This window comes from Nicotiana tomentosiformis, chromosome 6, assembly GCF_000390325.3.
Source record: "Nicotiana tomentosiformis chromosome 6, ASM39032v3, whole genome shotgun sequence".
In the NCBI taxonomy this organism is placed as follows: Eukaryota; Viridiplantae; Streptophyta; class Magnoliopsida; order Solanales; family Solanaceae; genus Nicotiana; species Nicotiana tomentosiformis.
The window spans coordinates 37,920,521-37,945,256 of record NC_090817.1 but is presented as its reverse complement, the minus strand read 5'-3'; the positions used below and the strand labels follow the sequence as shown (position 1 = coordinate 37,945,256).

Here is a 24,736-nt window from a genome sequence, read left to right as displayed (position 1 = left end):
TCATATTCCACAATTGCCGTAGATATTGGCCTATCAATCAACTTCACTGTTCCTGATACTTCTCCAATTGTGTTACAATTGCTTGACAATTGTACCACGTTAGACATACGATAATCAGATGAACCTCCACTCAATTAAAAGTATCTACAATTCAGACCTCTGTATATTTATGTATTCAGTATTTGACAGAATACTTGAATAAACATAACAGTTAAACTACATTTGTTATGTAGTATTATTGTAGATAAGTTGTAGTAAAATTATAGAATACGTGAAATTGAATACTTGAATAGGCATAACAGTTGAACTACATTTGTTATGTAGTATTATTGTAGATAAGTTGTAGTAAAATTATAGAACACGTGATATTGACAAAACATCAGCACTGAAAAAAACAGAGCAAACCTGCAATTGTGTTCGAATTAGATATACTGCATTCCAAATCGAAATCACACACTGTTATACACAACAGATACATTCCTAAATTTTTATTTTTGTTTTTCGTCTCCATGTATACTCGAACTCCCATATCGTTCTGAATTTCCATTGGAGGACAATGTTCGTTGACAGTGTATTTGATTTCGATGATTTTTGCGGAGGTATCGATGATTAGATGCTCTGCAATTGCAGAATTCAATTGACTATAATTTGAATCTTCATTGACTACAGTTCCATCAACATTAAAATCTTTGTATCTCCCAACGCTATCCCAGTGGCCATTTAGCTAAAGCATAATCGCTAATTTTGACATTATGTCGCGAAATTCAATACAATTATAGCTAATTGTGTGCAAATATTTTTTCAAAACCTTAGTTTATGAAAACCTAGAGGAAAAAAGAGAAAACCAGAGAATAGAACTTGATTATGGTGCGATGATAATCAGAGAAAATCAGCTTAATAGCAAGATTCTACAAATACATTGGCTTGATTAAGGTGCGATGATTGTGTCAGTAAAATTTCTGAAGAAATATACACGATCCCAAAATTCCGCGTCTAAATAAGGAAGACTACTGTAGAAAGAATTCTAGTTTAAACAAATATATATATTTTATAGATAAAACTTGTTTAGGTCGGATAAATAACTAATCGTGAACATTTTTAATAATAAAATTTCAAATAGTTTACAGGAACGAAAAAATCCCTACTTTAAAATCTCATCATAGAGTAGTCCAAGCAAAACAACATGCATATTGGATGTAACCGAGGCTGAAACTATAGTAATAAGACAACATCACGTTAAATACTATATTTTTTATACATATATATTAAATCTTGAACATTCTTATAATCAAATCCTGCATTCATAATTGCTTTACGTATTTTGTCAAGCTGGGACAAAAGTTAAATTTATGTAGGCATATTAATCTACTGTGCCAAAGCACTTGTGTTGTATACAAGTAGTGCACCTCCTGCAAGAATGCCAGCCAACGTGACAGCCCAAATGGCTAAGCCAGTGGTACCTGCAATTTTCAATTATACTGACTACATTATTTAGTAAAGAAATGAAAGCATGGTTATTTTATTGTTATAAGTAAAAATAATAAAAAAAAAAATAAAAAAATAAAAAAATAATAATAATAATTGCAAGTCATACCGCCAACATAGACATCGCCACTCGGGGACCATTCATCTGGGTTATAGATAGGACTGCATTTTAATCAAAGTATTTATATATATGAATTAATGCTTCATTTTTAGAGTAATCTACGGGGCATCATTATCTACTATTGGGAATATAATCAGAATCACCAACCTATATCCATCAACATTAGCTCCATATTTGTTCACGAATTGGTAAACACCCTTTCCCTGCACATAGCCACCATTTTAATATGACTACATGTGATAGTCCGATCGAAGCTATTAATTGGTAACTTTATTACTCCATATTAGTTTTTTCATCAATACGTAAAGATCTCATAAAGTTTTTCTACTTCTACACCATTCCTTTAATTACATAATCCTAACAATTGCTTTACATAAACAAATTAGCTTTATACACAATCTTCTTAAAAATTCAGATATGATTTTCCGAATGATCATGTTAGATTTAAGTGTCAGCCAATGCTACCGGAAACTGAGAAAGGGGGTGGCCATCGAACAAATGCAGTCAACAAGAAATGGTGTCAATCTTTTTTAAAGACAGAACTACGATTTTAGCTTTGTAGGTTTCAAATTCTAGGATAGCAATAACACTAAGTGTTAGTAACTATGTTCTGAATAATTTTTTTTTTTTTTTTTTTGCATATTTAATGTTTCTTAATATCGATATAACATTCTTGCTCCGTTTTTCCATGTGGTCACGAATTTTATTTTTTATTTAACAGATAGAATGCGCATGACATGTTCTGTTGAGAAAGTGTGTCAAGTCTAGGGACAAACCTTTGCCCTCCGGCCCGAGGCATCAACACCATCTTCCAAGTTCATACCTCCATTAATTCCTAATTAATTTACACACCAATTGTCATATCAATCAGCAAATATTTTTTTGCATAATATTTCTATCTCTTTCAGATGTATTCACAGTTATCAAAAGGAAAAACCACACTGAAAGACTCTACAAAGGAAAATAAAAAATAAGAATCTATATATTGTAAAAGGACAGTCTAATCTAAAATGCTGGACAAAATGAAGAGTGAAAATGTAAACATGCAGGGACAAAGATACCAAAACTGTAGTTGATTGGGAATGTGTTTGGTATGACAAAGCTCATTTTGCTAAAAAAAAAAATAAAAAAAAATAATAATTCAGCAATAAAGTCATTTTCGAATGTTTAATTTCCTCGTAAGAGTAAGAGAGCAAATAACTTTCCTAAATGTCATTAATTACTCCAACTAGTATATAGACATTTTAGTACCAAAAATATTTTCCAAAACTTCTAAAATATATTTTTCGTAAAAATTGATTTTCGTGCTGAACACACTAGAAGTTAGAGAGACGGACCATATGGCTTGTCGGTCTTGATCTTCTTGCCACCGCTGGCCTCAACTCTGAAGCTGGAGGATGAAGACCTTCCTAGTGATGGCAGGCCACGCACTGCTCTCTTTTCCACTGTGAAGGGAGAGGGCTTGAGACTAAATGAACTCATCACCGCACAAATTGCCATCACTAATTACTTACTCTTCTTCTGCTCTTTCTACTCTTAGCTACTAGATGTTTCATCCAATTTGCTGCATGATCCTTTTAATAATATTTGTAAAAGGCCCCACAAATTGGTCTTCTTTTACACATGGCATTTCTCTTGTCGATATCATATATTACCAACATTATCAAAATTGCAATTTGTATAGCACTTTCTAACATCTTCCACAAACTTCTAGCTAGTTATCCGTCCTAAAAAAGTAGTCCATTTGGAACTCACTCATTGGCTGTCTTTAGGCACCCTCCTTTAACGGGGTAGAGAAAGTGACTGACCTATATTATCGCTTTCTTCGTCCACTCAAACTGAAAAAATTAAAAATAAACGTTCAAGAATTTTCGGAGTTAATTTATCGGGCCTCACACTTTTGCTTTGTGCGTTGCACGTGAATTTTACGTCTATCAATAAGAAACTGTATTAAAATTATATGCGGTAAAATTAGTTAGTGGCAGTCGAACGAATGAAGATGTGACATGTGGAGATTGAAGACATGCAGGATGTGAGTCAGCAAATAGTTGATACCAGTTGCAAGCATGTGATCGGTGTTGGGTGAATTCCAAAGACAGGACCGATAACAAAAATTTGAAGAATTGATATCGAAGAGCATTCAATGAGCAACCGTTACGGAGAATATATACATTTATATCCAACCGTTATGCAGCCATCAATGACGGTTTTATTCTCATTCAGGAGTAGCTTGATTTGAGGATCTTATCCCCCTAAATATAGCTATAAATAGGAGAATTAGTATCCATTGTAAGACACAAAAAATATCCTGTACACAAAGGCTATATTTTGCTCTCAAATTATAAAATTACTTGCTTTCTTTTGTTCTTAATATTGTTCATAATACTGCTTCCGGAGAAGCTCATCATATCAGCAGGCTTGTATATCTTTAAGCTATTTTTATATTCTTGATTTCATTCTCATTTATTTCTTATTTTTTGGATCAAGTTAATTCACGTGTCTATAAACCACGTTACAAATTCGACTGTACCGTTTTACGGGTAAATAGTTTGGCGTCCACCGTGGAGCATAGACAATTGTGTAATTATTTTGATCCATTCATCTGTTACTAATAAATTTTGATTCCCTTCTTAGCAAAAGAAAAATTAGATATGTGAGCTAATTATGTGAATAATTCCTATTATGTTGGAGTACACAATGAACGTGAGGACGTGTTCCAACGTGATGATTCAACCAACGAAACCCGCAATGAAGGTGATGAAACAACTCCAGTTCGCAAAAGTCAAAATCCTTGACATGTGAGGAGTATGACTCCTGATGATGCGGATGATGAACATGTTATTGAAACGGTCAAATCTTGAGAGAACAACAAAAGGGCGATTACGGATCACCTCTCAAGACAAGATCAGGTGATGACAGAGTTGAAACAGGCGATATCAGGTGCTTCCAATAATGCTAATGGAAGAGCTCAGATTCCTCCCGGCATCCGTACAAATCAAACAGTTCAAAGAACCGGTAACGACACTCTAAGGGAGGAGTTTGATTTTAACGAGGTAGGAGGTACCTATAGTGGATCTGGGAACATCAGCAACGCAAATGACCCTTTCAAAATCGAGCTTATGAGATTCATGCGAGAAATGAATGAACGAATAGACCAGAATGCAAAGGAATTTCATGCTCGAATGGATCAGATCCCGGGAGCGCCGCCGGTGTTAAAGGGACCGGATTCTCCAGAATTGATCCTGAAAAGGTTGAAAATGCAAGACATTTCGATGTATGATGGGACTTCGGATCCACTAGAACATATCACAACCTACACTACGGCTGTAAAGGGAAACGACTTGGCCTAACACGAGATCGAATCTGTTTTGTTGAATAAGTTTGGCAAAACCATGAAAAGGGGTGCCTTACCTTGGTATTCTCTTTTACCTAAGCATTCCATTGATTCTTTTGAAATGCTTGTAGATTCGTTTATCAAAGCTTATGCTGGAGCAAAAAGGGTTCAAGCAAGGAAGGAGGACATATTTAGAATATCCCAAGGAGAATCCGAACTGTTGCGAGAGTTCGTGATCCAGTTTCAGAAGGAAAGGATGGAGTTACCAGCAATAGCAGATGAGTGGGCAGCAGAGGATTTATAAAGGGTCTCAACCTGTTGAGTTCTGATGCCTCCCGAAAACTAAAGGAAGGCTTGCTAGAGTTTTAGACAACCACATAGGCAAATGTTCACAATCGCTACGAGTAAGAGATCTGAATAAAAGATAATCAACTGGCTCCTCGGTGTCTTCCAAAGGACGGAATCGTGATCGGAATCAAGATAAATTTAAAAATGATTTTGATGCAGATTGGAGGTCCTCTAGAAGTCGTTTTCAACCTTACAAGAGGGCTGATGGGCGTGAAAATAAAGGTTTTCAGTCATCGAATTGGTTCACTTCCGGTGGAAGGGCGGATCATGGTCAAAGTAGCAGATCGTTGCAGGAGAAAGAGGCGTCGGGGTTCTGATATTCAGCATATCCCAAGTTATTCGATTACAATTTTAATATTAGCTTGGTAGAATTGGTGTCGGCCATGAGGAATATTAAAGAAGCTAGGTTCCCAAAACCAATCCGATTGGATCCTAGCCAAAGAGATCCTAATCTATGATGTGAGTCACATGGAACTCACGGCCACATGAATGGAGACTGCTGACACCTTCGTGAAGAAGTAGCAACATTGTTGACAAATGGCCACCTTAGAGAATTTTTAAGTAACCGCGCCAAGAACAACTATGGCAGAAACTGGGATGTTGCAAAACCATCAAAATCGACCGCGGGGTCACCACGTATGACGATAAACATGATCTTCGGTGGAGACGGAGTATATGGGGTGACATTTTTGGTAGCAAAGAAGACAAAGATATCGGTAACTCATGGCAAAAGGATCCGAGAGGTCTCAAAAGATGACATCACCTTTACAGAAGAAGATGTTGATGGACTTTTTTTACCGCACAATGATACTTTGGTAATCCATCTTAAATTTTCAGATTTCAAAATTAAACGTGTGTTGGTTGATCGAGGAAGTTAAGCCAACATCATACAGTGGAGAGTTCTGGAGCAAGTGAAGTTAACTAGAAACGTAGTTTCGGTAATAAAGCTTTTAGTTGGATTCAACTTAACAAGTGTTATGACCCGAGGAGAAATTCTGCCACCCACGCATGCCGAAGGGGTAACGAAGACCACCTTGTTCGAAGTGGTAGATGGCGACATGGATTATAATGTGATCCTGGGGAGGCCATGGATAAAAGAAATGAAGGTTGTGCCCTCAACATATCATTAACTATTGAAATTTCCCACACCAAAAGGGATCAGGCAGATCAGAGGAGATCAACCGACTGCAAGGGAGATGAATGCAATGATTGTTTCCAGTAGGAAGGGTAAAGAAATGAGCAAATAGCAATTACAGGAACCGGTTCCCTCATACACCTCGATTGAAGATATTAAAGAAGAGGAGTCATCAAAATTATATCAGGTACCGAGGTCTTTTGAGGTACTGGAGAAAATAAATGCAACCAAATCATCCTTAGAAGAGCTCAAACAAGTGGCCTTGTTCGAAGAGTTCTTAGAAAGGAAGTTTCACTTAGGAACGGGTTTGAATCCCGAACTCAGGTTAAAAATTATGGATTTTCTAATATCTAACGTCGATTATTTTGCATGGTCGAATTCAGATATGATAGGTATTCCATTGGAAGTGATTGTCTACAAGTTGATCTTGAATCCTAACTTCCCTCCAGTGAGGCAGAAGAAACAACCGATAGCAGAGGACAAAAAAGGTTTGTCAAGGAAGAGGTAACCCAATTACTAAATATAGGTTCAATTTGGGAGGTTAATTACCCCGATTGGCTAGCTAACGTAGTGGTAGTACCAGAAAAGAATAATAAATTTAGAATGTGTATAGATTATAAATATTTAAACCAGGCTTGCCCTAAATACTCTTTTCCATCGCCAAACATTAATCAAATGATTGATGCTACGGCCGGGCATGAGTTAATGAGTTTTTTTAATGCTTATTCCGGGTATAATCAAATTAGGATGGACCCGAAAGATCAAGAGAAAACTTCTTTGATCACAAATTTTGGCACATACTACTGTACTGTGCTGCCTTTGGGACTTAAAAATACTGGAGCCACTTAGCAGAGGCTTGTTAACAAAATGTTTGAAAACACATATAGGTAAGACAATGGAAGTTTATATTGACTACAAGTTAGTTAAGTCTCTTAATGCAGGAGATCATTTGAAACATCTCCAAGAGACATTTGACATTTTGAGAAAATACAACATGAAGCTCAACTCGGAGAAGTGCGCCTTCGGACTTGGTTCCAGTAAGTTCTTGGGGTTTTTTGTCTCTCAAAGAGGTTCGAAGTAAACCCTGACAAAATCAAAAGTATCAAGGATATCATGGACCAGTTAACAAGTGCGAAGGAAGTATAGAGGTTTACTGGTAGATTGGCGGCTCTAAGCAGGTTCATCTCGAGGTCTTTGAAGAAGTGCCATCACTTATTTTCACTTTCGAAAAAGAAGAACGATTTCGTGTGGACTCTGGAATGCCAAAAGGCACTGAAGGATCTAAAACGATACATGTCTAGCCCTCCGTTGTTGTCAAAACCAGAAGAAGGTGAGCAATTTTTGGTCTATCTGGCATTCTCAGAAGTAGTGGTAAGTGCTGTTTTGGTCCGGAAAGAAGAAGGTATGCAATTTCCCATTTATAATGTTAGTAAAATATTATCGGGAGCGGAGACACGATATCCGCACCTTGAAAGGTTGGCCTTAGCTCTCGTAGTTTCCTCTTAAAAGCTTAGGCCTTATTTTCAATGGCATCCTATAGTCGTTGTGACAACCTTTCCCTTGAGGAATGTCCTTCATAAGCCTGAGTTGTCAGGTCGTTTGGCTAAATGGGCAGCCAAAGTTAGTGAATTCGACATTGAATACAAGCCCAGGACTTCAATCAAGTCACAAGTTTTGGCCGACTTTATGGCTGATTTTAGTCCAGGATTAATGCGTTTAGCTGCTAAATAAGCAGTGTTGGTATCAGGAACGGTATCAGGAGGTTGGACCTTGTTTACGGATGGAGCTTCCAATGTAAAAGGATACGGTATCGGGGTAATATTAATCACTCATTTGGGGAAAACCCTGAGAAAGGCCATTAGAACCATTCCACTAACTAACAATGAAGCTGAGTACGAGGCTTTGGTTGCAGGACTCGAACTAGCTCGGGGACTAGGTTCTGAGGTCATCGAAATAAAGTGCGGCTCCCAGCTGGTGGTGAACCAAGTATACAAAATGTTTGACATCTAGGAGGAGCGCATGCAGCAATACTTGAACAAAGTTCAAGTATTACTTTCTTGGTTAAAGGAGTGGTCAATCATACACATTCCAAGGGAGGAAAATATAGAGGCAAATGCATTGGCTAATTTGGGTTCATCCACAGAATGAAAGGGTCTGATGCTGGTGCAGTAGTTTAATTATTGCATTCGGTGTTGGATGTAGATGGCTACTGTGAAGTTAACTAAACTAACTTAATTTTGGATTGGTGAAATGAGATTATAGAATATCTAAGGCATGGAAAATTTCCTAAAGACCCAAAGGCATCCCGGGCGCTATGGACCAAGGCAGCTTGTTACTGTCTTGTTGACGGTCAATTATACAGGAGGTCATTCCAAGGACCATTGGCTCGGTGTTTAGGAACGTCGGAGGCTGACTACGTAATGAGAGAAGTTCATGAAAGAGTATGCGGGAACCATTCTGGTGCATACTCGTTGGTTCTCAAGTTAATAAGAGCTGGCTACTATTGGCCCCGGATGGAGCTAAACGCAAAGACATTTGTACAAAATTGTGATAAATGTCAACACCATGCACAATTAGTGTCACAACTCAATTCCCACGATAGGCCGTGATGGCATCCAAAGTCACCGCAAGGCAAGCCAACAGTGAACTATCCATTTAATTGTTTATTTTAATATTTTTAAAGTCATTAATTTTATTTAATAAATAAACTAATAGTAAATGATCGTAGTAATATAAAGAATGAAATAAACATAAGAGTGAAGTAGTGAAATTAATAGATAAAAATCATGAATACCTACTAGAAATTTTCCAAAATCCGGTGTCACAAGTGCACAAGCAAACTAGTAGAATATATAAAACCTCATACAATCACTATCTGAATTAAGATAGACAGAAAAGTAAATACAACCAGGAGGAGACTCCGAGTGCTGTAGAACGGAGTATAGGAAGCAACTCACAACTAAGTATCTGGGTAGCGGGGATACGCGCCTGACTAGCCACCAGATGTACGTGTCTCAGATCCTGCACAATTAGTGCAGAAGTATAGCGTGAGTATATAAACAACGTGTACCCAGTAAGTATCTAGTCTAACCTCGAAGAAGTAGTAATGAGGGGTCAACATCGACACTTACTCGAGGTCAATAAATAAAGTATAGAAATCATAAATAGGCATGAAATATAACAATAACAGTGGGATAAGAAACAATAAATAATGATTTTTAAACATAATATCAATTTAAAATCTCCAACTATCACACGCCAAGTCTTTAACACATAAGATCCACCAAGTAATTTTCAAGTCTCAGATTAAGAGCGAAATATCAAGTATAATCGGACTCCTAGCAATATCACGCACGATTTATGCCGAGGTCATACGACCCAATCCAGAATAGTGTGTACACTGTTGAGGGTCGACCAATGCAAATCATAGATGTATCTAATATTATGGCGAGGCGTTCGACCCAATCCATAGGAATAGAGAAAACTCTACAAACTTCAATCAACGACTACTACATAGGAATAATACTCAAAGAAGGTATAATTTCCTCTAACAATCAAGTATTCCGCTAAAACTCAAAGTAATGAAACTCGGTCTCTTAAAATCCTTTATCTAATTTCAGTTATAAACTCAAGTAATTAAACTAACAAGTTGGGTGCATACAAGTAATGCATGGTAAAGTCCTAAGTCTACCTGGACATAAGCATGATTTTAGCTACATACGGACTCTCGTTACATCGTGCGTACATAGCACCCACAATTATTAGCATATAACTATTTAAAATACCTACGGGGACAATTCCCTCTTACAAAGTTAGGCAAGAGACTTACCTCGTTTCCAAGTCTACTTCCCGGTCCACAAATCACACTAAAAGCCTCAAGTAGGTGCCGAGCAATCTGAATCTAGCCAAAGATTGTACAAATTAATCAATATATGCTCAAAAGTTCATAATTTAAGTAATAGAGTAGTTACCCAACCCAATTTGGAAGGTTCCTAAAATTCATCCCTGAGCCCACATGCACGGATTCCAGAAATTTTCGTAAATTAATGTTAGTCACAACCTCATGAACACAAATATATAATTTCTACTCAAATCCATAATCATTTTACATATTAAAATATACCCATAATCTATGTATTAAACTCACATTAGTTAGGAATTACATACTTTATGATGTTAGATTAAAACCCCCCTCCAAAAGCTCCAAAATCGACCAAGGAAAATGAAAATGAGAGACAATGGCCTAAGTCCTGTTTTTAAAACAAGTGTCTGCCCAGGCATTCCTTCTACGTGATTGCAAAAAGGGCCACGAGATCACGAAGGCAAAATTCTGCCACGCCCAGAAAACGTGCTTCGCGAACGCGAAAGGATCCTCTCGATTGCGAAGGATATCCTTTCCTACTCTTTATGGACACGAGCTCCTCTTCGTGAATGTGAAGAGTACTAGTCTGACCCCCTCCATAGCTGGTTTTCCACTACGCGATCACGACCCGTTGTACGCGAACGCGAAGGCTAGTGAGCTCAGAACATCGCGATCGCGACCTCCCTCTTGCGAACACGTAGAAAAAAGTCTCCCAGTCCAATTCCTTCACCACAAATGCGAGGCTTTCGCGAAGAAGGAAACCAACAACAGATTTTTCTGCAATTTTGACTCAATTTTGGGTGGTCCGAAACACACCCGAGCCACCCAGGACCCCGTCCGAATTCACCAACAGGTCCATAAACATGATACGGACCTGCTCGAAGCCTCAAATCAGCTAAAACAACATCAAAACTATGAATCGCACCCCAAAACCAAATAAATTAACTTATGAACTTCAAACTTCTTCAACTAGCTCCGAACGCGTCGAATCATATTTAGACAACTCCGAATGACGCTAAATTTTGCGTACAAGTCATAAATCACCATACGGACCTATTCCTATACTCAAAATCTTGAACGAACCTTGATAACATAAAGTCTATTTCTAACCAAATTTAAAGAACTTGAAAACCTCCAATGCGCCAACTTTCAATATTAAGTGTCAAAATGATCCCAGACCACCCGGAACTCGATCCGAACACACGCCCATGTCCAAAATCATCATACAAAACTATTAGAACCATAAAATTCCGGTTCTCAGGTCGTTTACTCAAAATGTTGACTCAAATCAAACTTGGCCATTTTAGGCCATTATTAAGGAACTAAGTGTTCTGATTTCAACCCGAACCCTTCCAAACCCAAACCAACCATCCCCGCATTTCATAACATAGTAAAAACACATACATGGAATCTTAATTTTTTGAATAGGGATCTGCAAAGCAAAATGATCGGTCGGGTCGTTACATTCTCCACCTCTTAAACAAACATTTGTCCTTGAACGGGTCTAGAATCATACCTGGAGTACTGAATAAGTGTGGATATCTAGTCCGCATGTCCTCCTCGATCTCCCAAGTTGCCTCTTTGACTGGTTGACCCCTCCACTGGACCTTTACCGCAAAAATATTCTTAGACCTCAACTGGCGAACCTGCCTATCAACAATGGAACCTGGCTCCTCCTAATAACCCAAGCTCTCATCCAGCTGAACCGTGCTATAATCTAACACATGCGACCAGTCGGTATGGTACTTCCGGAGCATAGACACATGGAAAACCAGATGAACTCCCGATAGACTGGGAGGCAAAGCAATCTCATAGGCAACCTACCTAACTCGCCTCAACACCTCAAATATGCTAATAAACCTCGAACTCAGCTTTCCCTTCTTTCCGATTCTCATGATACCCTTCATCAGCGAGACATTCAAGAGAAATTTCTCACCCACCATAAATGATAAATCACGTGCTTTCTGAACCATATGCGGAAATAAGCCTCATGGCCTATGGTGCTCATACTTTACCTGTTGGCAATTTAGACATCTTGCTACATACTCAACTATGTCTTTCTTCATCCGCCGCCACCAATAATGCTGCCTCAGGTCGCGATACATCTTCATAACACCTAGATGAATAGAATACCGAGAAATGTGTGCCTCCTCTAGAATCTTCTCCCTCAAGCCATCAACATTAGGAACACATAGGCGACCCTGGAGCCACATAACACCATCCTCACCGATAGTAACCTCCTCGGCACCACCTTATAATACCGTCTCTTTAAGAACCAGTAAGTGCGGATTATCGTACTGACGAGCCTTGATCCGCTCAAATAATAAAGACTGAGCCACAACACATGAAAGAACTCGACTGGGCTTTAAAATATCTAACCTCACAATTCTGTTAGCCGAGGACTGAATGTCCCAAGCTAATGGCCTCTCCTGTGCTAAAATGAATGCCAAACTACCCATACTCTTGGCCTTTCTGCTCAAGGAATCCGCAACCACATTCTCCTTGCCCAGATGGTAAAGGATAGTAATATCATAATCCTTCAGTAACTCAAGCCACCTACTCTGCCATAAATTAAGACCCTTCTGCTTAAACAAATGTTGCAAGCTGCGATGATTGGTGTAAACCTCACAAGACACCCCATAAAGATAATGCCTCCGGATCTTGAGAGCATGGACTATCATGGCCAACTCCAAATCATGTACGGGGTAATTCTTCTCGTGGGGCTTCAGCTAACGTGAAGCATATGCAATTACTCGCCCCTCATGCATCAATACATAACCTATGCCAACGTGTGAAGCATCACAATATACAATATGCATCCCTAAATTGGAGAGTAACACTAACACCGGCTGTAGTTAATGCGGTCTTGAGCTTCTGAAATCTCGCTTCGCAATCATCAGACCATCTGAACGGAGCACCCTTCTGGATCAATCTAGTCAAAGGTGCCGCAATTGATGAGAAGCCCTCCACAAACCGACGATAATAACCTGCTAACCCCAAGAAGCTCCTAATCTCGATCGCTATGGTAGGACGAGGCCAACTCTGGACTGCCTCGATCTTCCTGGATCTACCATAATACCCTTACCTGATACAACATGTCCAGTGAATGCCATAGAATCTAATCAGAACTCACACTTGGAGAACTTAGCACATAACTTCTATTCCTCCAAGGTCTGAAGCACAACTCTCAAATGTTTCTCGTGCTCCTCCATACTACGCGAGTAGGTCAATATTTCATCAATGAAGACAATGACAAATGAGTCAAGATATGGCCTGAACACCCGGTTGATCAAATCCATAAACGTCGTTGGGGCGTTGGTCAAGCCGAAGGACATCACTAGAAACTCATAGTGCCCATATCTAGTCCGAAAAGCCGTCTTAGGAACATCTGAAGCATGAATCTTTAGCTGATGACACCCAGATCTCAAGTCGATCTTAGAGAACACCCTACAACTGGTCAAACAAATTATCAATGCGTGGAAACAATTACTTTTTCTTAATGGTAACTTTGTTCAACTGCGGTAATCAATACACATCCGCATACTCCCATCCTTCTTTTTCACAAACAATACCAGTGCATCCCAAGGCGACATACTCTGCCTGATGAACGCCTTCACGAGAAACTCCTCAAGCTGTTCCTTCAACTCTATCAACTATTTCGGAATCATGTGGTATGGTGGAATAGAGATAAGCTGGGTACCTGGCGCCAAATCAATACTGAAATCTATATCACAATCTAGTGGCATGCCTGGTAGATCAGAAGGAAACACATCGGAGAACTCCTACACCACGGGCACTGAATCAATCGTGGGAGTAACTATAGCAGTATCCCGAACATAAGCCAGATAAGCCAAACAACCCTTTTTGGCCATATGTCGAGCCTTCAAGAAAGAGATAAACCGACTAGATGTATTAATAGATGAACCCTTCTACTCCAATCTAGGCAACTTTGACATTGCCATGGTAACAGTCTTAGCATAGCAATCTAGAATGGCATGGTACGGAGACAACCAGTCCATGCCCAAGATGACCTCAAAGTCGGTCATGTCGAGAAATAGAAGATCCGCTCTGGTCTCATAACCACAGAAAGTCACAATACAGGATCGGTAAACCCGATCCACAACAATAGAATCGCCCACTCGCATGGTTACATATATAGGAGCACCCAAGGACTCACGAGATACATCAAGATAATGAGCAAATAGAGAATAAATATATGAATATGTAGACCCTAGATCACATAGTACCAAAGCATCCCTATCGCATACAAAAATAATACCTATGATTACGGCGTCTAAGGCTACTGCATTTGGTCTCACTGGGAAAGCATAGAACATAGCTAGATCACCACCTAACTGGCCTCCACCTCTAGGGAAACCCCTACCCACCTGCCCCCCGCCTCTGTTCGGACGCACGGTTGGTGCGACAACTAGTGCGGTGATCATGTGCTGATAGCCCTGCTGTACTGTCTTCACCCGATATCTGGGGAAAAATATCCTCATATGACGAAGCTCCTCGCATTCATTGCAACCTCTCGGTATGAAATATGACTGACGTTAGGGACCTGAATACCCACTAGAAGAACCTTGAATAGCCGGTGGACGATAGGAGCTCTCTAGAATAACGCTAAAATAGGGCCACACTGGAGCACTTCGAGAAGGCAGTGGTACTGAATACGTTGGCCTGCTAGACTGGCCCCGGCCCCTCACAAACTGACCTCTACCCCCAGACGAAGCACCACTAAACCCTTTAGAATATCGAGTTCGCTTGTCCCTCGATGCATGCCCTCGGCCATGCTGACGTATACCCTTGATCCTCCGAGCTATCTCCACAACCTGCTCGTTAGGAGTCCTCATCTCAATCTCTCGGGCCATAGTAACTTGGATACCATAGTCTAAGCCTGCAATAAACCTCCGCACTCTTTATGCATTGGTGGAGAGTATCATAAGAGCACGACGAGAAAACTCAGAGAATATTGCCTCATAATCGGTCACAAACATCTGACCCTGCTGGAGCCGCTCGAACTGGCCCTGTAGCTCTTCCCTCTAAGAGGGTGGAATATATCTCTCCAGAAAGAGACGTGTGAACTGGTCCCAAGTCAAGGAAGGCGAACCTGCTGGTCTGCTACAAAGATAAGACTGTGACCATCTACGGTCCATACCCTCTAACTGAAATATGGTGAAGTCTACCCTATTGGACTCCAATACTCTCATGTTGTGCAACCTGTCTTTGCAACGATGTAGCCTAGTCTATCTATCCAACAACTTCTGCTGCTCGCCGACCATGACTAGCCTGGGCTCTGGTATAGCCACTGTAATTGGCTGAACCCTGCCAGCAGGTAGTGCACCTGGGGTCTGATATATAGTACCAGTGTGCCCTGAAGCCTGAGCGGTAGGGGTTTGTGCTCCCCCTTCCACCTGGGATGTGGCTAGGTCTGCTGGAAATAAACCAGCCTGTGTCATAGAGTCCATGAACTGCAACATACAACCCATGACCTCCTAAAATCCCGGTGCGGACATGAAATTTGCCGGGGCCGGCTCAGCTGTAGACGCCTCATCCTGCTCCTTAATGACATGATCCTCCACTTGATCTGCAGGTTTTACGATGGGAGCAAATCTAGGATGCCCTCATCCTCTAGTAGATGGAGCCCTTCCTCGGTCTCTAGCAATAGGGGGAGCAACTCCTCCACTGCCGGGTACATCCGGCGCGCGCGTTCTGACTATCTGTGAGACAATAAGAGAAAGATACTTAGAACAACATCAACTGCAAGATAGGAGATGAAGAAAGAGAAGTTTCCTAACACCCTATAGCCTCTCGAAGATATGTACAGACGTCTCCACACCTATTCGCAAGACTCTATTAGGCACGCTCATTACTTGTGAGACCTATATGAACCTAGTGCTCTGATACCAATGTATTGGGTAAAATTGGCTTATATTAAATGATCGAATGATAGGGCAACACGTGGAACCGGAGACAGATGGAAGACAAATCGAGTAAGAACCAAGACTGGGAACAACAGCTGTAGTTGGCACCAGATAAACCCCGAGGGAAACACAATCAACGTGAGCAGGTTGAATGTTTGTCATAAGATGACATTTAATAAATAATATTCCCAGTATTAAATAGGCAGCCGCTGTAGTGAACTTTGGCATTCATAGCCTCCCGTTACATATTCATCAATGGCCCCCTTTATTGTTAGAGGGCTTGATCCTAGGATCTTGTTTCCTAGGTATAGATATAAACAGTAGCTTTAACAACCATTGTAAGGATACGAAATCCCTGGCAAAACTTATGCTACATTATGTTTTCAATCTAAATAATACAACTTTACTTTCTGTTTTATATCGCTCTTATTTCTATCCTTGGAAGCATCGCTCCTGGAGCCAGGCCTGTCATTCCCTTTCATTTTAATGCTAGGTCTTATTTCTAATCTAATTTATTTATCATTTTGGATCAAATCAGTTCGCTTCTCTATAAATCACGTAATAAATTCAATTGTACCGTTTAACGGGTAAATAGTTTGGCGCCCACCCTGGAGATTAGACAACTGCGTAATTGAGTTGATCCTTGCATCTATTACTACCTCGTTTGATTCTTTTTTCATAGAAAATAAATCAAACAATGGTAGCTAACGATGTCAACATCACACACAACGTTGAGGCGCATGAAAATTTGCCTCAACATGAGGATTCAATTAGTGACACCGCCAATGAGGGGGTGTGGCAACTCCGGTCCATGGCAGACAATATCCACATCATGTGCGGGAACAAACTCCCGATGATGCAGAGGATGAACACATTGTGAAAACAGTAAGGATGCTGAGAGAGCAACAAAAAGCCATTATTGGCCATCTCTCAAGGCAGGACCAGGTCATGACGGAGCTAAAGCAGGCATTAGAAGGTTCTTCAAGCAATGCAAATGGAATAGGCCCCTTTCCACCGGTGCTTCTGCAAATCAAATGACTCAAAAAGTTGATAATAACACCTCGAGGGGTAAGGTCAACTTAGATCGAGGGGACCGGTAGCGGGTCCGATAATGATAATGGTAATGATCCCTTCAAAACTGAATACATGAGATTCATGAGGGAAATTAACAAGTGGATGGATTAGAACGCAAAGGAGTTTCATGTCCGAATGGATCAAGTTCTGGGCACACCACCAGTTTTGAAGGGCCCAGATTCGAAGAAGTACATCCAGTTACCGTTTAAGCCGAGTGCAACACTAGAGTTGATTTTGAAACGGTTCCAGATGGCTAACATACAAAAATACGATGGGACTTCAGATCCTCAAGAGCACATCACAACTTACATGACAGTGGTGAAAGGAAATGACTTGGCTCAACATGAGATTGAGTCGGTTCTGCTAAAAATATTCGAAGAAACCCTCACAAAAGGGGCCTTGACATAGTATTCGCTTTTCTCTGAGAATTCAATTGATTCTTTTGAAATGCTTGCAGATTCATTCATAAAGGCCCATGCCTGGGCCAAAAAAGGCCAAGCTCGGAAGTTGGACATATTCAGGATCACACAGGGTGAGTCCGAATTGCTACGAGAGTTCGTTATTAGGTTCCAGAAAGAGAGGATGCTGCTACCGGCCGTACCAGACAAATGGGCAGATGAGGCATTCACTAAGGGTTTGAACCCGAAGAGCTCTGATGCCGCCCAAAAGTTGAAGGAAAGCCTGCTCAAGTTCCAAGAGACCACATGGGAGGATGTTCATAACCTCTATGAATCAAAGATAAGAATAGAAGATGATCAACTCGAGTTCCCGATATCAACCAAGGGGCGGGACCGAGACAAGAGCCAGGAAAAATTCAAGGGTGACTTTGCTGCAGACCAGTGATCTTCTAAAGGCTGTTTCTTACCTTACAAGAGAGTCGAGAGATGTGGTAGCAAAGGGTTCCAGTCTTCAGATAGGTTCGCTCCCGATAGAAGAACTGACCGTGTCCGGAGCAGCAGATCGCTATGAGAAAAAGAGGTACTGGGGACTCGATATTCCTCATATCCTAAGCTATCAGATTGTAATTTCAACATCAGTGTAGTGGAGTTGATATCGGCGGTGAGGAATATCAAAGAAGCACGATTCCCAAAACCAATCAGATATGATCCCAACAAGAGGGATCTCAACTTATGGTGTAAATATCATGGGAATCATGGTCACAGAACTGGGGACTGCCGTCTACGTGAAGAGGTAACAACACTATTTAAGAATGGTAATTTTAGGGAGTTCTTGAGCGACCGAGCCAAGAACAATTACGGTCGCAGCTGGGACAACGCAGAACCCTCGAAGATAGGGGAAGACCCTCCTCGGCTGACTATCAACATGATTTTCGGTGGGAATGAAATTAATGGTGTAACCTTCTTGGCGTCCAAGAAGACAAAAGTATCGGTGACTCACAGCAAGAGACTCCAGGAAGTTGCCGAAGACGACATCACCTTCACGGAGGCAGACACCGATGGACTTCTTCTGCCGCATAACGATGCCCTGGTAATTTGTCTTAATGTTCTAGATTTCAAGATTAAACTTGTTTTGGTTGACCCAGGAAGCTCAAACAATATCATTCAATGGAGAGTGCTTGAACAAGCAAATTAACCAGAAGTATCATTCCGACAACAAAACTCCTCGCCGGGTTCAACTTGGCAAGTTTGACAACCCGAGGAGAGATCCTACTGCCCATGAATACCGAAGGGATTACGAAGACCACCTTATTTGAAGTGGTGTACGATGACATGGGCTACAACATAATTCTTGGTAGACCATAGTTACATGAGATGAAGGCCGTACCATCAACATATCACCAACTGCTAAAATATCCGACCCTAGAGGGAATCAAGTACATAAGAGGAGATCAACCCACAATAAGAGAAATGAACGCAGTGTCAATTTCAAGCAATAAAGGGAAGGAACTCAGCAAATACCAATTACAGGAACCGACGCCTGCTTCCGAGCCGAGCAAAGATAATAAAGGCGAGGAGTCGTCGAAATCCCACCAAATACCGAGATACTTGCAGGTACCGAAAGAGATAAACGGGACCAGATACATGGCAGAAGAACTCGAACAAGTGGCTTTATTTGAAGAATTCCTAGAAAGAAAATTTCACTTGGGAACAAGACTTAATCCCGAGCACATGTCAGGAATTGTTGATTTCTTTAAAACTAACGTTGATTGTTTCGCATGGTTGCACTCGGATATGACAGGTATCCCACTGGAGGTGGCCGTGCACAAACTAATCTTGGACCCAAACGTCCCTGCAATAAGGCAAAAGAAGTGCCCAATAACCGAGGTCAGAAACAGGTTTGTTAAGGAAGAGATAACTCGATTACTTTACATCGGTTCAATGGGGGAGGTAAAGTATCCCGACTGGCTAGCTAATGTAGTTGTAGTTACAAAAAAGAATAACAAGTTTGGAGTGTGCATAGATTATAAAGACTTGAATAGGGCGTGCCTAAAAGACTCATTCCCACTGCCAAACATTGATCAAATGATTGATGCAATGGCCGAGCACAAGTTAATGATTTTCCTTGATGCCTATCTCGAATACAATCAAATTAAGATGAACCTGGAGAATCAAGAAAAGACTTCGTTCATAACAAACTTTGGCACATATTGTTATAATGTGATGCCCATCGGGCTTAAAAATGCCGGAGCCACCTATCAGATGCTCGTGAACAAGATGTTCGAGAAACAAATTGATAAAACAATGGAAGTATATATAGATTACATGTTGGTCAAGTATGTAAATGCATGAGATCATTTAAAATACCTCCAAGAAACCTTTGATATCCCGAGAAAGCACAACATGAAGCTCAAGCCAAAAAAAATGCAAGTTCGGGGTTGGCTCCGGTAAGTTCTTGGGTTTCTTACTTTCACAAAGGGAGGTTGAGGTAAATCTTGATAAGATCAAAGCCATAGAGGATATCCTAAACCAGTTGACAAGCGTAAAATAAGTTCAAAGGCTAACACAAAGATTGGCCAGTCTAAGTAGGGTCATCTCACGATCCTCGGAAAAATGTCACCACTTCTTCTCACTTCTGAAGAAGAAGAACAGTTTCGAATGGACTCCATAATGTTAGCATGCCTTAAAAGACCTAAAACGTTATCTATCAAGCCCCCCGCTACTACCAAGGAGGATAAAGGTAAGTGGGGGTAAGTGGCGTTCTATCAAGGAGGATGAAGGTACATAATTTTCCGTCTATTATGTTAGTAAAATTTTATCGGGAGCGGAGACTCGTTATCCACATCTTCAAAAGTTGAACTTAGATCTCATAGTAGCCTCTCAAAATCTTAGGCACTATTTTCTTGTGATGACAACCTTTCCCTTGTGGAATGTTCTTCACAAACCCGAGTTGTCAGGTCAGATGGCCAAATGGGCAGTTAAAATTAGCGAATTTGATATTGAGTATAAGCCTAGGACTGCGATCAAATCAAAAGTTTTGGCCGACTTTGTGGCCGATTTCAGTCCCAGGTTATTACCCTTGGCTTCTAAAAAAGCAGTGATGGTGTCGGAAACGGCATCAGGAGTTTGGAACATGCTCACAGATGGGGCTTCCAATGTGAAAGGGTTTGGGCTCGAGGTGGTCCTGATCACGCCTTCGGGGGAACTCCTGAGGCAGGCCATAAAATGGTTCCGTTAATTAATAATGAAGCCGAGTATGAGGCTTTGATTGTAGGACTTCAACTGGCCCTAGGACTTGGCTCCGTGGTGATAGAAATCAAATGTGATTCCCAGCTGGTAGTAAACCAAGTATATGAAATTTTCTACACAAAGGAGGAACACATGCAACAGTATGTCATTAAAGTTCAAACTTTTCTTACACAATTTAGGTAGTGGTCAATCACACACATCCCGAGAGAAGAGAACATAGAAGAAGATACACTGGCCAATTTGGGGTCGTCCACGGAGATGAAAGGATCTGACTCTAGTACTGTCGTTCAACTTATGCATTCAATACTGGTTGTGGATGGTTATTGTAAAGTAAATACAACCAACCTAGTCTGGGACTGGAGGAATGAGTTCATCGATTATCTTCAGCATGGAAAGCTGCCCGAAGACCCGAAGGCATTACGGGAACTATGTGCCAAAGTGGCACACTATAGCCTCTTGGGTGGACAGTTATATAGGACATCGTTCCTAGGCTCGTTGGTTGATGTTTAGGAGCCTCGGAGGTGGACTATTTAATAAGAGAGGTCTATGAAGGGATTTGCATAAGCCATTCCAGATTCGTTGGTGTTGAAGCTGATATGGCAGGATACTATTGGCCCTGAATGGAGCAAGACACAAAGGCATTCGTTCAGAAATGCCACAAGTGTCAGCGCCATGCACAATTGGTATACCAAATGGCGGAGCTCTTGCATTCGGTACTGTCCCCATGGACATTTATGAAATGGGGGATGGATATAGTTGGGCCATTGCCACCGGGTCTTGGAAAGGTAAGATTCCTTTTAATTTTAACTGACGACTTCACTAAATGGGTTGAAGCAAGTCCTTACCAAAATATCGGTGAGCGCAAAGTGATCAACTTCCTATGGGAAAACATAATTTGCCAGTTCCGAATACTTAAGGAGATTTCCTATGATAATATACCAAAGTTCATAGACTCGAAAGTCACAAAATTTCCTGAAGAGCTAATAATCAAAAGGATTACATCCTCACCATACCATCCGAGTGCTAATAAGCAGGCGAAATTAACCAATAAGGTGATTATTCAAAACCTCAAAAAGTGGTTAGAAGAAGCTAAAGGCAAGTGGCCGGAAGAGTTACTGGGCGTGCTATAGGTGTACCAGACGACGGAAAAATCAAGCATGGGAGAGACACCTTTTCCTCTTGTATACGTCGCAGAAGCTCTAACCCAAGTGGAAGTAGGAGAACCAACCTTATGGTTCTTCCGATCAGACGAAGAAGAAAATAATGAGGCATTGCTTATAAAGTTAGAACTGCTCGATGAATGCAGGAAATTGGCACACGTGAGGATGGTGGCTCATAAAGAAAGGATGGAAAGATACTATAACCGGAGGGCCAATCTCCGCTACTTTAAAGTAGGAGACTTGGTTTTTGGGAAAGTGACTCGTAACACTACGGAAAGCAACGGTGGAAAGCTGGGTCCGACGTGGGAAGGCCCCTACTGTGTTTCAGCTGTCACCGGTAAAGGATCATACGTGCTGGAGAAACAAGATGGAGTCAAACTGCCTAGAAACTGGAACATGACTCATGCCTGTACTGAAAGTATGTGCTGCACTTTTTTTCCCTTCGACCGGTTTTTGTCCCAGTCAGGTTTTTATAGCAAGGTTTTTAACGAGGCAGTAACAGAAAGTATACTTTGAAGGGAGCATGTTCAGCAAAGTTAAGACCTTTAAATGAAAAGGCACTGAAACAACAAGATGCTACGGGATGGTTATATAATCTTTGGCTCGATGGAAAAGTTCCTAACGAGAAACAAAGCTTGCCATCAAACAAAATATTATTTAACCATTCACAAGTGTTTTTCCTCAAAGGAGCAAGACTTCCAGTGTTCTTATTCGCATACTTCGCATTGCGAAGAAAATCGGGACTACGAGACCCGGGAACAATAATATCTCAGAGGGACTACACGGCCAGCCCCGTAGAAACAAGTTGTACAAGTTATCCATATGTATTGATAATTTATTTTTTCAACAAACGAATGTTTATATACTTTTGATGATAGAGGGAATAAAATAAAGTCCATTTACTTTTATCATGTTTTTTGTCCAAACGATGAATTGATTTTATCATTTGAAAATTAACAAAAAACTTCAAATGCTTGTGCCGGAATGAGCATGAGACGTCCTCTTCAAGAGCACCATAAACATAAGACGACCCTCTCTTATGAAACCTTCATAGTAAAGGGTTGGTTCCAAAAATGTTTGTGCCCGGAACCCAAAAGCAATTGGAGGAAAAAGCTATTCGACGCAAAAAGAATGAAATTTGGGCAATACGTGAACAAAAAGTCTTCTTTATTTATTCACATGCCAAACGACATAAGCACAAAAGTTCAAAGGGAAAACAAAAAAAGAAAAATCTAAACTTCATCGTCACCGAAACTCGGGGGAAGAGGAACATCTATGCCTCCCCCCGGGAGAAGTGGGCGGATCTACCGTCGGTGCAGGATCTTGAACTTCATCATCATTCCTTTCAAGTTCCTCCTCGGTTCCTGAATATGCAGAACCGGTACTCGAAGAGTCAGTTGCGTCAGGCATAACCGGGAGATGCTCTCGAGCAGTTAACTCCAGTGCTTGTTCCTTGGCGATTTCATCATCAATATCGACGATGCCCGCTTTGGCCTCCTCCAAGGTTTTTCTCCTCATATGATACATGGAATATGTCATTTCAAATACAAGGGAATCTTCTTGGACTTGAGTTTTGATTTAAGCTTGTCAACCTCAGCTGGAGACCATCCCGCTCGTATCTTGTGGTGACAAGGCTAAGATCAAGATCACAGAGTGTAGATATGTGAACCCGATTTTGCTCCATAATCTTGTTAAACCTCTCTTCCACCCGGGCTCACTTCTTCTCGGCAATAGCAGCCTCTTCGGCTTTGGATTTCAAAGCTGCCTCCAAATTATTCACTCATTCAGTGGAGGTAGACTCGCGCTCGGCAACAGCGAGCACATCATCTTGGACCTCAGCCCACTTAGCCTTAGCCTATTGAAACTGTACATTTAGCTGAGTGACTTCTTGGCTAAGGGCCATCACTTACTGTTCACTTTGCTGAAATCAAGCCTCAAGCTCACTCGCCTATAGCACAGGGAGACGAGCAACAAGTTGGTCCCTCTCAGCCAACCATTGATCCTGCTCGGACATAAGTCCTTCTTTATCAAGGATCAATCTCTGAAGGCCCCGGACGCAAGGAATTTAGCCTGCAAAATGTATATCAAAGTCAGAAAACCCATTATAATAGATAAACAAAAAACAAGCGGTAAGAGAACAAGTACGGTACCGCTGCCGCATTGTGCATGGCATTATTCAACATACACTTCCCAGAAAGGGAGTGTATCTTCTTCTTATCTTTTTCTGTAGCCATCGACTTTATGTAATTGGTGAGCTCCATCGGCTTGGACAGCAGAGGGCACCCCTTCAAGACTGAGAGAGTGACACTCCTCCTCCCTCGGGGATCTAAAGAAGAGGGTGAATAGTTGTGTCCTAAATTCCCGTGGTCGGGAGACTGGGGATGAGAAGCATCTTCCTCTTGGGCATCTATGGCCGGTGGAGGAGATATAGAAGTTGTTGGTGGTGAAGGCACAACTGGTGTCGAGGGGGATGAAGTTGAAGGTGTTGTAGGTTGAGAAGTAGTTGCAACATGGGCATTGCTGATTATTGGTTGCTCATCAACTGAAGGAAGAAGAGGCTCGGTTTCCAAACTTACAGGACTAGAAATAGCGATGGGAGTCAGAAAGCGATAATCGACATTCTCTACCATCTCAATTTCACCC

The 24,736-nt window shown here is 41.0% G+C and overlaps 2 protein-coding genes across 2 annotated transcripts; one reads left to right on the top strand and one right to left on the bottom strand.

Moving 5' to 3' along the window:
* Positions 1-1,215: 1,215 nt before the first annotated feature.
* Positions 1,216-3,164, bottom strand: LOC104094938 (photosystem II 10 kDa polypeptide, chloroplastic-like). Its single transcript, XM_009600960.4, has 5 exons — positions 2,944-3,164; positions 2,383-2,441; positions 1,754-1,809; positions 1,595-1,647; positions 1,216-1,460 (listed from the first exon to the last, which is right to left on the bottom strand). The coding sequence occupies exons 1-5, from the start codon at positions 3,104-3,106 to the stop codon at positions 1,366-1,368; spliced, it is 426 nt and encodes a 141-aa protein (XP_009599255.1). The 5' UTR covers positions 3,107-3,164; the 3' UTR covers positions 1,216-1,365.
* Positions 3,165-15,889: 12,725 nt separating this feature from the next.
* LOC138893820 (uncharacterized) lies at positions 15,890-19,000 on the top strand. Its single transcript, XM_070178484.1, has 4 exons — positions 15,890-15,980; positions 17,744-18,125; positions 18,324-18,774; positions 18,830-19,000. Exons 1-4 carry the CDS (start codon positions 15,890-15,892, stop codon positions 18,998-19,000), a joined length of 1,095 nt encoding a protein of 364 aa, XP_070034585.1.
* Positions 19,001-24,736: the final 5,736 nt, after the last annotated feature.